At 46.5% G+C, this 14006-nt stretch overlaps 1 protein-coding gene across 4 annotated transcripts in view; it reads left to right on the forward strand.

Annotated features, from left to right (window-relative positions):
* Positions 1-14006, forward strand: part of KIF6 (kinesin family member 6) — a 269446-nt gene that overhangs the window by 175128 nt on the left and 80312 nt on the right. For all 4 annotated transcript variants that reach the window (XM_039528268.1, XM_039528269.1, XM_039528270.1 and 1 more), the window contains one exon: positions 6610-6718. In XM_039528268.1, the coding sequence (XP_039384202.1) occupies positions 6610-6718 (109 nt within the window). The remainder of the gene's footprint in view (positions 1-6609; positions 6719-14006) is intronic.

The raw sequence follows: 14006 nt of genomic DNA on the forward strand, positions 1-14006 counted from the left end.
CCCAAAGTTCAGAGGAATGTATGATATTGTTGCTAATAAAAACATGTTTGAGCTGTGAACCTTAGATATAAGGCTTAGGCCCATCTGCAAGTGTAAAACATCAAGTCTAAATCATCAGATTAGTGTTGATGGTTTATGTAAAAACACATTGAACTAAATTCTGTCCTTAGTCAATGGAACCTTCTCAGAGGAATTACATGGATGTATCTAAGGGAAAATTTTAGACCTTTGTGGGATGATCTCAGCCCCTGCTTTTGTTGCTTTCATTGCATAACTCCCATTGGCATTGTAATGACTTGAGCAACATAGGTACAGAGATTCTCAACCTGTGGGTTGTGACCACCCTCCCTTTCTTTATAGTTATGAGGGAAAATATGAGGTCACAGTATGAAAAAAAGTTGAGAACAACTGGTCTAGCAACAGTAAAAGAAATTGCTTTCCACGTCATCAGTAGTTACAACTGAGCAGTTTAGTTAACTTGTCAGCAATAGCTTACCATTATGGACTGCTTTTTCTCCCAATTATGTTTTTATTAGTATTGTTATTATACATAGTGCTATAGAGAGACAAGGTGGGTGAGGGAATATCTTTTATTGGATCAACTTCTCTTGGTGAAAGAAACAAGCTTATGAGCTACACTAAGCTCTTTGTAGCTCAAAAGCTTGTCTTTTTTGCCAACAGAAGTTGGTCCAATAAAAAATATTACCTCACCTACCTTGTCTCTTTAATATCATGGAACCAACATGGCTACAACAATATTGCAAACATAGTGCTATAGCTGTACATACCACTTTACATCAGAAAAAAAATCTACAAAACAGAAAGCAATGCCTTATGCAGTCTGCAAGCTCAAACAGGGATCGTACAGATACAGTACCAGCAATGATCGGGTTCTTTTCCTCATGGAGGTGAAAGTAGAGTGGGAGACTGCTTAGTGAAATTGAAGTTCATTCCGAGTATCACAGGTAGCATGGAAGAAGGCACAGAATCAGGTGTGGGAGAAGGAGTCCACTTGCAAACCATATTCATCTTCATTACTGAATGGAACAAAAGCTCAGCCACGAGGGAATAATATCTTTCTACCACTCCATCAAGCTCCCCATGTTCTTTGCAGTTTCCTGATTTCTTCTGCGGACTCTGCTGTATTTCCCTCACTTCCCTGCCTCCCAAAATCTCTCCATCATTCTCCTCAGGCCCCAGCATTCTTCTGCAGACTGTCTTCTGCTTGCATTATGTCTAGACATTTATTTCTTACGCTCCTAGTTTTTCTTTCCAAGCCTTAATGTCTTTTCCCATCTCCTAATAGTTCTCTTTGGACACCATTTTCAGAATACAATTATTTACAGTTGCATATATTTCTCTATTTTATTATGGCAGAATAATCAATAAACCAGAAAGTTTGATCTTCCCAAGAATTGTGGGCAACTAATTTTCTCTGTGCTTTACACAGCTGTATAAGATCTGCTGTTCCTGAATGTAATCGTTGAAAATAATTAGCAGATGATCTTTATTTTTAACTGTTAAATTTCTACCAGACAGAACCAATAATTATTAAAATAATGTTGTCTTCCAAAGCCACCTCTACACTCTTCTGTACATTGATTGTTAATTTGAGGGGAAACCACAGATCAGAAAGCTTCCATTTTCCCATTCCTGAAATCTAAAACATTTATAAAACATATAAAAGGGATTGTCTGGCAAGACAGTTTTCCTGCTAATCACTCTGTTTAAGAGTCCAGATGACCATGCTGATTCTTTTCATGTGAATTTTACAGTGATGGGGTGGGTATACAATCCGGAGCAATGATGGGGGTGTTGCAAGAGGGACTGAGGTCCTTAGTTTGCAGCACTACCCAACAATAAGGGTGTGGCATTGTTTTTCTTGGACTCAGCTGTGAGTGTCATGGAGGCTTGCTGTGCCTAACTCAAGCACATTGAAGCTCTGCAAAAAAAACAAAAAAAACCCATTGGATCTATCATGCAGTTCAGGTTGCACGTTAGATTTAGTGCCGTTGATGGGAAGAAAATGATATAAAATCCCACTTGTAAAACTAAACTGCTGCTTCAAAGCAGATATGAAAGAACAATCATTTCAGGTCACTACCGTACAAAATATCCCTTCGTACCCCCTTCTGCTCACTTGGGCTGTACAGATGTGTAGATTGCACTGAGTTTCTCCATTTTAACTTCTCTATTTGAAAAAGGTGGTGCATTTCTGCATGCTTTGCCATTCAGATGTTCCTTCTGGGGCTATTTTTTCAAGGCAAATTATTAAATTAGCAGCAGATGTGCTGTTAATGTTGGTTAAAACTAAGGACAATATTTTGGAGTATACTTTCAGTTAAAATTTTAGTTTTTTGTTTGTTGTCCCGGTTAGGGGGACCAGACAGGAAGTGTGCTAAATCAGGACAGGGGGCAATAGACACCTTTATAAGACAAAGCCCCAAATATCAGGACTGTCCCTATAAAATCAGGACATTTGGTCACCCTAGTCACGGTTGTTTATCTCTGAGAGGTAGATGCTGTTACCTTCTCTCATGCTGAATAGTGCCTCGGTCTACAGGCAGTAATCATGGAATAAGGCATACACTGCATGATTAGGGGTATCAGAATAAGGGCCAGGTAATTTTAATTCAAAGGTTTTCCATACAAGCTGGGCTGGGTTCAAATACACTTAATTCAGCTTGTCTCAAGATCTGTTCAGACTTAAGTTTCACTGATATCCCTCTCCCTTACATTTAAATCAAAGTAACTAACAAAGCATGCAGCCATGATATTTTGCATGTGTATATATAACAGGTGATGTTAACCCAGTAGCGTGGGTGTTCTGGAAGACCGCTGTGCAGCAGAACTTTCATACTTCAGTGGATGGTGTTTGGAGCAAGCATTCCAGAAGGCTCCACATCTTCTATACGTAATAGAGTTGGGCTTCATGCTAGCTCTGTATGACCCACTAAGTAGGAGCAATTGAGGATGGGCCAGAGAAAAGACACAAGTGAAGAGTATCAAGTGGCTACAAACCTCCCCATAGGGAATGTATATGGCTTGTAGCCCCTGTTCCTACCTAGAGGATGGATTAGTAGCTATGTAGAGGCTGCTTAGCTAATCTGTGCCTTTCCCATAGTGTGGGTGCTAGATTCCCCTCCACTTCACCTCCATTCCTTGGACAGTTCTCATGCACTTCCCGGGGAATCTCACCCTGTTTTCATCAGTATTTATTGACACATAAGTAAACATAAGATAATTCTGTCAGCTTGGAATCACCTTAAAACTTTGAATTTCTATGTAAATAGGTGATACCAAGCTCAGTAACTGCTTATAGGGAGCTGTGGGCCAGTTAACACTAAGAGCTAATGAGTAATAGCCGGGCACATTTGCACTATAGAAAGTGAGATAGCAGCAGTGATGACCTGCCAAAATATTAACAACCGGTTCCCTCCTCCCCGCCCCATCCAACCTCATGTTCCTTGGACACACCCCCCAGGACCCCCCCCCATCCCCTTCCCTGTCCCCCTGCCCCGTGCCACCCACCCAACCCTACCTCTCATTCTCGATGGCCCCCAGACCCCTACCCCATCCAACCACCCCTTCTCTCTGTCCCTGAGTGCCCCCACCACCTCATCCAACCCTGCTCTTTCCTTGCTCTTGCTCCCCGGGACCCTTGCCCCCATTCATTCACCCTGTTCCCTGCCCTCTGACCGCCTTGACCCCTATCCACCCCCCCACAACCCACCCCCTCCCTGCCCCCTTACCACACTGCCTGTGGCCAGGACCACGACCGGCGCCGCGGGGCCCAACTCCCCGAGCCCGGTGGGACCAGAGCAGGCACCGCTCGGCCGGAACCGCGGGGCCTGACTCCCCGGGCCGGCACCGGGGCCGGAGCCGCTCAGCCGGAGCCTCGGGGCCCGACTCCCCGGGCCGGGTCGGGCTGGAGCCGCTCGGCCGGCAGTGGGGCCGGAGCCGTGGGGCCCGACTCCCCGGGCCGGCACCGGAGTCGGTGCCGCAGGTCCCGAGCTGGGCCGTGTCGGAGCTGCTCAGCCGGGACCAGACCGGGCTGGGGAGCTTGGCTGGGGCCAGGGGGAGCCGCTCAAAGTGGAGCTGGACTGGGCCACGCGTGCCGTCCGCCCCGCCCGGCTTACCTGCCTGCTCCTCGTTTCAGGCTTCCCACGAACATCTGATTCGCGGGAAGCAGGGGAGGGGGAGGAGAAGGAGGGCGGAGCGTTCAGGGGAGAGGGGGAGGTGAGCTGGGGCTGCGGGCTGGGTGGACAGCTGCCCGAGCTTTGTTAAATTTAAAAACTTTCTAGAACCTGGTTGTCCTGGAACAACCGGTTCTAAAAAGGCTTCTAAATTTAACAACTGGTTCGCGCGAACTGCTCCGAACCGGCTGGAGCTCACCACTGGATAGCAGGTCTCGTAAATGAGACTTTTCCATATTGGTTATAAAGAAATCAACTTTGGAGGCTAAATTCGTATTGATCCCTCTGATTGAAAGACAGGGGAGGACGGTTATTGTATTCAGATACAGGTGTGACTGGAGACTATGCGTAGGGACAAGTACTGTGTGGCAAGTAGTGTAGTAAGTCTCAACCCCCTTGTGTTCCTGCTTTCTTATTCATAAAAGCATAGGACATTCACAAAAAAAGGGGTACAAAGTGTTAGAGCAAAGGCAGAGAATGGGCATGTCTGCAGAAACAAGGCATCACCCGATCATGCATAGTGTTCTGGTGTTTTGTGTCCTCCTCCCTTTTCCTACTCAACAGTGCAACTGTGCTGTGCAGGATTCAGCCCATTTCTGTGTGTTCAGTACCTGACCTGTCACTGGAGGAAGTTAACATTTATGCACGGTTAAACAAAGCCCAAAGTCTCTCTCCACATGTGAACTGAAAATATTCAGTGTGTGGTCTTTGGGCTAAAATGTGATATAACATGCTCTGTGCCATTGCATAGTGATGGTAACTGGAAACCAGCAATGGGGAATGAAAGAGGAATACAGAAAAATGTGCAATTTGCCATTATGAAAATACCAATTTTTTCACTTGCCATTGTTTGCCATGCTTAGATTATTTTTTTTTAACTCTGGTTTTATTTAAGGAAGCATTAAAGTTATTTTGAAAAATTAAGAATTCAGGTTTGAAGATGCCCAAGTGAAGTGAACCAGTGAAATCTATCAGTAAAAAATTTGTCTGCTCCCAAAAATGCCTTTTCCTCTTGGTGGAAGCTTGTTGGACCATATCAGGGAATTTGTGTACCATAAAGTGTATGTAAAACCATAAAGTGAATGTGTATAACCAGTCCGAGGCCAAAAGAGACAAGGGGTAAAATTGAATTCAATTGAACTCCCCACAGCTTAGGCCTCTTGTTTTTCTGTTTCTGTGTCTCTCCCTCTCTGTAAGAAACATGCAAGACCAAACTGCTAATTATGTTAACACATCTTGAGGCAGAAAGTCTGTTCTCAAAAAGAACTGTAATTGTTCTTCCAAACAGAACACAGCTTTTAACTTGTTTGCTATGTATGTTAATGTGATTAAAAAGGAATGTATGTGAATGAATGCTTGGTTTACATGAATGATCAGGGAGGTGCCAGCCTAGGAATGCAGTATCCATCCCAGGAAGAAGGCGTCAAGTGGGAACAACCAGATGACCCCTGGAGGGCAAACTGGAATTGGAATCCATCCAAGTGCCCCTCCCCCCCCATGGAGGGCTGAAGACTCCAAAGAACAAGATAACACTCAGGCTTGGCTACACTTGAAACTCCAAAGCGCTGCTGCGGGAGCGCTCCCGCGGCAGCGCTTTGAAGTGCGAGTGTGGTCACGGTGCCAGCGCTGGGAGAGAGCTCTCCCAGCACTGCAGGTACTCCACCTCCCCGAGGGGATTAGCTTACAGCACTGGGAGCCACGCTCCCAGCGCTGGGGCACTGTTTACATTGGCGCTTTACAGCGCTGTAACTTGCTGTGCTCGGGGGGGTGTTTTTTCACACCCCTGAGTGAGAAAGTTGCAGCGCTGTAAAACGCCAGTGTAGCCAAGGCCTCAGACATTCAGTCATCAGGGATGTACCACCTGCTGTTTGATAATCACCTCAAACAAACGTCAGCAGGATGAAGCAATTTCCATAGACTTGTATAAGGACAAAATCCTATAAGAACAGAACCAAAAACTAAGGAACTTGGAGTCCGGTTCTGCAACCATCCTCCAGGAGCGTCAGATGCATATCTGACAAGGACTCTGCTCCCCACCTCATGTGTAGGCTACCTGGCCAGTACTCTGCCACAAGCAACATCTAAGCTGGTAACTATAACAGCTGCAGAACTTGTATGAATAAGTGTGTGAATGAATAAGGAATAGTAGTGAAATAATATTAAACTGCATATCCTGATTTCTGGCTCTTTCTCTGTATTTACAATAAACCTGGGATTTTTCTTTATCCCTCTTATAAGATCCTGATGGTATTATTTTATTAGTGTAACAAGCTGGAGTTGTTGTGTTAGTGACTGCTTATTGCTAAAGGACTTGTATGATGGCTTGCTGTAATATTTGTCTGCAACAGTAATAAAGCAAAGGTGAACTATCTTCTGCTGCCACTGAGCCAGTTCTGATTTATTTTGTGGGCAGGATCAGGAGGAGAAATGTCACTTGGACGTCAGGAGGCTTTTGAAATTTTCAAGAGGGATTATGTGGACAGCGTAACCATTGAGGACAACAAACAGCTTCTTAAAAAGAGGTGAGCGAGTGTCACATTGAGCTACAGCCAGGGCTCTAAGGGCTCTCAGTGACTCTTGTGAACCATGTTTCAAGCTTCAAACTTAAACTTGGGGCAGCAGCAAGCTCTGCCTGTGGGAAAGATTTATTGCCCATCAGATGCTTGGGGGCATTATATAAAAACCTGAATAGACTAGATCAAGGGTCGGCAACCTTTCAGAAGTGGTGTGTCGAGTCTTCATTTATTCATTCTAATTTAAGGTTTTGCGTGCCAGTAATACAGTTTAACATTTTTAGAAGGTCTCTCTCTATAAGTCTATAAACTATTGTTGTATATAAAGTAAACAAGTTTTTTAAAATGTTTAAGAAGCTTCATTTAAAATTAAATTAAAATGCAGATCTTATCAATTTAGTGCAAGCAGCGAAGAATCCTGTGGCACCTTATAGACTAACAGACGTTTTGCAGCATGAGCTTTCGTGGGTGAATACCCACTTCTTCAGATGCAAGTAGTGGAAATTTCCAGGGGCAGGTATATATAAGCAAGCAAGAAGCAAGCTAGAGATAACGAGGTTAGATCAATCAGGGAGGATGAGGCCCTGTTCTAGCAGTTGAGGTGTGAAAACCAAGGGAGGAGAAACTGGTTCTGTAATTGGCAAGCCATTCACAGTCTTTGTTTAATCCTGAGCTGATGGTGTCAAATTTGCAGATGAACTGGAGCTCAGCAGTTTCTCTTTGAAGTCTGGTCCTAAAGTTTTTTTGCTGCAGGATGGCCACCTTAAGATCTGCTATTGTGTGGCCAGGGAGGTTGAAGTGTTCTCCTACAGGTTTTTGTATATTGCCATTCCTAATGTCTGATTTGTGTCCATTTATCCTTTTCCTTAGAGACTGTCCAGTTTGGCTGATGTACATAGCAGAGGGGCATTGGTGGCATATGATGGCATATATTACATTGGTGGACATGCAGGTGAATGAACCGGTGATGGTGTGGCTAATCTGGTTAGGTCCTGTGATGGTGTTGCTGGTGTAGATATGTGGGCAGAGTTGGCATCGAGGTTTGTTGCATGGATTGGTTCCTGAGCTAGAGTTACTATGGTGCGGTGTGCAGTTGCTAGTGAGAATATGCTTCAGGTTGGCAGGTTGTCTGTGGGCGAGGACTGGCCTGCCACCCACGGCCTGTGAAAGTGTGGGATCATTGTCCAGGATTGGTTGTAGATCCCTGATGATGCGTTGGAGGGGTTTGAGCTGGGGACTGTATGTGATGGCCAGTGGGGTCCTGTTGGTTTCTTTCTTGGGTTTGTCTTGCAGTAGGAGGTTTCTGGGTACACGTCTGGCTCTGCTGGTCTGTTTCCTTATTTCGTCGTGTGGGTACTGTAGTCTTGAGAATGCTTGGTGGAGATTTTCTAGGTGTTGGTCTCTGTCTGCGGGGTTAGAGCAGATACGGTTGTACCTCAGTGCTTGGCTGTAGACAATGGATCTTGTGGTGTGTCCGGGATGGAAGCTGGAGGCATGAAGGTAGGCATAGCAGTCGGTAGGTTTTCGGTATAGGGTGGTGTTAATGTGACCATCACTTATTTGCACCGTGGTGTCTAGGAAGTGGACCTCCCCTGTAGATTGGTCCAGGCTGAGGTTGATGGAGGGATGGAAGCTGTTGAAATCGTGGTGGAATTTTTCCAGAGTCTCCTTCCCAGGGGTCCAGATGATGAAGATGTCATCAATGTAGCGTAGGTAGAGAAGGGGCGTGAGTGGACGGGAGCTGAAGAAGCGTTGTTCCAGGTCGGCCATAAAAATATTGGCATATTGTGGGGCCATGCAGGTGCCCATAGCGGTGCCACTGATCTGGAGATATATATTGTCATTAAATTTGAAATAGTTGTGTGTGAGGATAAAGGCACAGAGCTCAGCAACCAGTTGTGCTGTGGCATCATCAGGGATACTGTTCCTGACAGCTTGTATTCCATCAGTGTGTGGGATGTTTGTGTAGAGAGCCTCTACATCCATGGTGGCTAGGATGGTGTTTTCTGGAAGGTCACCAATGCATTGTAGTTTCCTCAGGAAATCAGTGGTGTCACGGAGATAGCTGGGAGTGCTGGTAACATAGGGTCTGAGTAAAGAGTCTACATTTCCAGACAGTCCTTCAGTGAGAATTCCAATGCCCGAGATGATGGGGCGTCCAGGATTTCCGGGTTTGGTGCACGCACCCACTGGGGCAGGGCTGGTGCAAGGATATTTTAAGCCCTAGGCGACACTTCTACCTTGCACACACACACTCCCTTGCACATCAGTTCATTGAGGGGCAAATCCCAACGAGCCTTTATAGACCCCAGGGGCCAGCCATCCCCAGGGGCTGCTCCCCAGACCAGGTTCCTCCCCTCCTCACCCCCTGAACTCCCCTGGAGGGTGCACAGCCCCCCTGCGAGCCCTCCCCACCCCACCCAGGGTCCATACAGGCCAGACAGTGCACGGCACACTGGTGTGCACTAGAATTTACACCTCTGTGGCACATATTAATGCACCATGTGGACAAGCCTTCAGACCAGCTTTACATTACACTTCTACGTTACAGTGAGAACTTGTAATTGGAAACCTAAACTGGGGCTGGGTTTAGAATGTCTGGTGCAGCATGGGAGGCTAGATTGTAGTGGCTCGACTGGGACAAGTTTTCACACACGTTTCACTGGAAAATGAGATTTTAGATTAATCTTCACTTCAAGGAACGGATGCAGGCGTGGTGCAGGGGGGCAGCAGCCCTGCAAAGGCGGAGGCGCCGCTAGCGAGGAGCAGCTGCGCTTCCCCCCCCCCTCCCCCGCCCAGGCTGTGGCCCGGCACCCTCTACACGGGCTCCTGCAGGCTGCAGTGGATGTATGCAGGCGCCAGCCCCCAGGCGCCCCCGGCTCCCCCCCCTCGCCTAGGGTTACCATATTTCAACAATCAAAAAAGAGGGGAGAGCCCTGCCCTAGCCCCGCCCCCATCCACTTCCTCCCACTTCCCACCCCAGTTGCCCAGGTCAGAACCAACCCCCCTGCTCCTTGTCCTATGACTGCCCCCTCCTGGGACCCCTGCCCCTCACTGCCCCCCAGAACCCCACCGCCTACCTAAGCCACCCAGCCCCATGTCCCCTGACTGCCCCTCCTGAGACCCCCACCCTAACTGCCCCCTAGGACTCTACCCCTTACCTGTCCCCTGACTGCCCCAACCCTTATCCACACCGTCGCCCCCAGACAGACCCCCCGGCATTCCCACGCCCCATCCAACCACTCCCTGCCCCCGACAGGACCCTCAGAACTCCCGACCCATCCAACCCTTCCCCTGCTCCCTGACTGCACCCCGGGACTCCCCTTACCATGCCCATGCCAATCAGACGCTGGCTTCATGTGGAGGCAAAACTCCACGTGGAGCACTGAGGCAGTGGGAGGAGGGGAGCTGCAGGAGGGGCAGCGGCGGCAGTGGCTCACACTTCCGGGAGCCGCAGAACCCGAGGGCGGTGAGTGGGGAACTGGGGGGCACGCCTGCCCAGGCTGCGGCCCGGTGCCACCCCCAGGGGGCTCCTGCAGTGGATGCATGTGGGTGGCAGTCCCCGTGCGCCCCCCCGGTACCTCCATCTCCGCGCTCGGGCTCTGCGGCTCCCGGGAGTGTGAGTCGCTGCTGCCGCCCCTCCTGCAGCAGGCTCGGGGCCCCGCGCCCCAGCGACTCACACTCCTGGGAGCCGCAGAACCTGAGCGCGGTGAGAGGGGAGCCGGGGGGCGCGCCTGCCGCTGGTCTGGGGTCCCAGCTGCTGGCCCCGCTCAGCCTCCTGCCGGCCTGGGGTTCCGTTCACTCAGCCGGCTGCACGCTGAGCGGGGCCGGTGACCAGGACCCAGGCTGGCAGCCGCGTGTCAGGCAAAATCGGCTCGCGTGCCAAAGGTGGCACACATGCCGTAGGTTGCCAACCCCTGGGCTAGATTATAAGGACACCTGAAGGAGGTCCACCGAAGCCGCGGGACCAGTGGACCCTCCGCAGGCAAGCCGCCGAAGGCACCCTGCCTGCCGCCCTAGCGGCGACTGGCAGAGCGCCCCCCGCGGCTTGCTGCCCCAGGCACGCGCTTGGAGAGCTGGTGCCTGGAGCCGCCCCTGTGTTCACCTTCTCTGAACTGCATAACTTCGTTCTTATGTCTACATCTTCCATTCTCTGACACCCAGGAACCAAGATGATGGGAGTGTAAGAAGTAGATAAGTATTTATTTGCAATTGTAAAGTATACATATTGAACTGTCCTGTTTAGAAATGTCTATATTCTGATGATTAATAGATCAAATGATTCATGAGTAACTTAATGCGATCATTTCTTACATCTCTTCCTTTCAAGAACTGATAAAACAGTTTATAAATAAAGATTTCAGTGGCATTACATCAACAGAAAATTGGAGTAGCACAGTGGTGAATCAGGGCCATCATTTCTTGGACTTAATGCATGTTTTTATCAATTTCTCTGACACAAAGCATTGTGAAGGAAAATGCATATTTCCTTTTATATTCTGAATATATAGTAGAGATGGGCCCAAACCACAAAGCTTGGTACCAGATTCAAATTTTGCAATGGACTTTAGCAAAGGAGATTTGCAACTCAAAGTTTATTATGTTTGTTAAAAATGGATTCATCTCAAGTCTGTAATTTGGAATGCAGCTGCTGAACCACCAGTTGCAAATTGCATAGTGGAGAGCTTATGCGCAACACATATTTAAAGGTTACCATACCTTTCCCGTATATGCAAGCCTCTCGTGCTAATATTTTTGTGTACAGTAGCATAACCACTTCTATCATATCATGACAGCATTTGATTCAATTTACTTATATTTTAATTGCTCTTTTCTTCTGTTTTTTCTCTTGGTTTTTCCCCTCTTTTACCTTATTTTGGGTGAATTTTCTTTTCTTTTTATTTCCATGTTAATTATATTGTTTGTGTTGGTTGTGAGTTTAACATAAAATTGAAAGCTTGACTGTAATGCTAACAACTATAACAATTCAAATGTCTTGAGCACTAGGAGCCAGCTATATAGATGCTTTCTGTAGATGCCTTTGTATAACTGAAATACAATGAAAATCTTGAATTAAATTTGATTTAAAATAAAAATTGGGGAAAAAAAGACAGCAGGTGCTCCTTTAAAACAATGTGCATAAGAGAAATATGTATTTTAAACTTTGTAAATAATGCTTTTTATCTGTAAGCCACAAAGCACTTTCCAAAGATGTGTCAATATTTCTTTCCCTGTTTTTTACAGATGAGGAAACTGAGGTACATTAAGGATTAGTTTCTTGATGAAGGTCATACAGTGAATGAGTCATTGCTCAAGTGAGAAACAAAATGTAGGGTTTCTTCGTCTCAATAGACTTTAGCTTCCCCTTTACTTCAGCTGGCCTTGGGGAACACTAAACAAGTGGCCTCATGAGGTAGAAGGGCCACTCCTGCAGACATGTATGCATCTGGCACAAAACAGTTGCTATTCATTTCTGTCCTCTACAGTGAAAACTGCTGCTGCTGCCCACTGGCACTGCCTAAATGCCTATATTTGTAACCACACAGAGGCAGAGTTCCGGGCCTTTGACTTCCTACACTAGATCTCCAAAAAGCTTAATATGTCTGTGCCTGCCAAGGCATTGAGGAGAGGAGAGGAGAGGAGAGGAGAGGAGAGGAGAGGATTCTCTTAGCATCCGTTCCTTGAAGTGAAGATTAATCTTAAATCTCATTTTCCAGTGAAACGTGTGTGAAAACTTGTCCCAGTTGAGCCACTACAATCTAGCCTCCCATGAGCAGGGGGTTGGACTAGATGACCTCCTGAGGTCCCTTCCAACCCTGAGATTCTATGATTCTATGCTGCACCAGACATTCTAAACCCAGCCCCAGTTTATGTTTCCAATTACAAGATCTCACTGTAACGTAGAGGTGTAATGTAAAGCTGGTCTGAAGGCTTGTCCACATGGTGCATTAATATGTGCCACAGAGGTGTAAATTCTAGCACACACCAGCGTGCCGTGCACTGTCTGGCCTGTATGGACCCTGCTGGTGGTCCCATTTGATACGCACTATGTAGACAAGCTCTCAGTTTCTTTGTTCTCCTACATCAGATTTTCCACTTATTTTCCTCTTTAAGTCTCAACTGTCCAACCTGCCAGCTTAGGCCATTTTTGCTTTTTCTCTTCTACTCACAAGTTTTTGTTAATACACTTTGATACCACAGTGTCCAATTCACTCCTGGTTTAACTGTTGTGGTCAGTAGTTACTAAGGGATGAATTTGGCCCAAGGTGATTGAGTCTGCAATAATCCTTAATGGAATCAAGCTGTGCCACCTAATAGTCTGTAATAAATGAGTGCTAAACTGATGTTGGTTCTCTCATTTGATAGCCTCTAAGAAAGTCAGCTTTTATGCTGACTGAATAAACAGAGACATATATTTCAACAAAAATTATTTTGGATATGTCATATTTGCATTTTAAGGATGAAATCTTTGCACCATTGAAGTCAGTGGCCAAACTACCATTCATTTCAATGGGACAAGGATTTCACCCTATGAGTTTTACTTATGATGGCAACTAAAATCCATGTCTCAGCAACAACAGTCTTCTTGAGGGAACTATAGACTCACTCAGGCTACATGTGAATGTCCTATGGACTGCACGAATATAGTTGCTTAACTGACCAGAAGCATTAATGTTCACATACTGATGATCAGTCTCCCTTGAGAGCACTCTTATGCTAGTTTTCTTCTTGGAAAAGTATCAGAAACTACACCTTTTCCCATAATTCAGTGAGCAGGTTGAACCCAGAAATGTTTGTTTTGGTTTTACTCAATCATAGGCGTTTTACCTGAGTACTGACTAAGAAACAGTGAGTAAGGAATTCAGGATTTGGCCCAAGGGTTGGGAGGAGAAAGAGAAAGAGGCCATTTGGAGGTTTCTCTTTAGATCTCTGCCCAGACTGCAGGAGATCCCTTTGGCTATATTAAATCAATACTCATGGAAATATAGTAGCTTATAAAAACAAAAGATGGCAAATGAATGTTTCTAAGGCTTCTCTCTACTTGTGTCATAAATAGCAAGTGTCAAGGAACCTTTTTGTAGAGGCTACTTATCCATGCTGAATTCAGCTTTAACAGTAAGTGAGCATGAGCAAATGTGGATGTGGTGGTCCAAAATACCTAGTCTGAGGGGGAAACTGACTAATTAAGATGGGGCAGTTACCCAAACCACATCTCCCTAGTGGGAAAGCAATATTTCTTAACTCTACACCACTGCTGTTTGAGCTAGACCGAAATACAACTTGTGGGTTTCCCCAG

Source organism: Mauremys reevesii, linkage group 3 (genome assembly GCF_016161935.1).
Source record: "Mauremys reevesii isolate NIE-2019 linkage group 3, ASM1616193v1, whole genome shotgun sequence".
Taxonomy (NCBI): domain Eukaryota; kingdom Metazoa; phylum Chordata; order Testudines; family Geoemydidae; genus Mauremys; species Mauremys reevesii.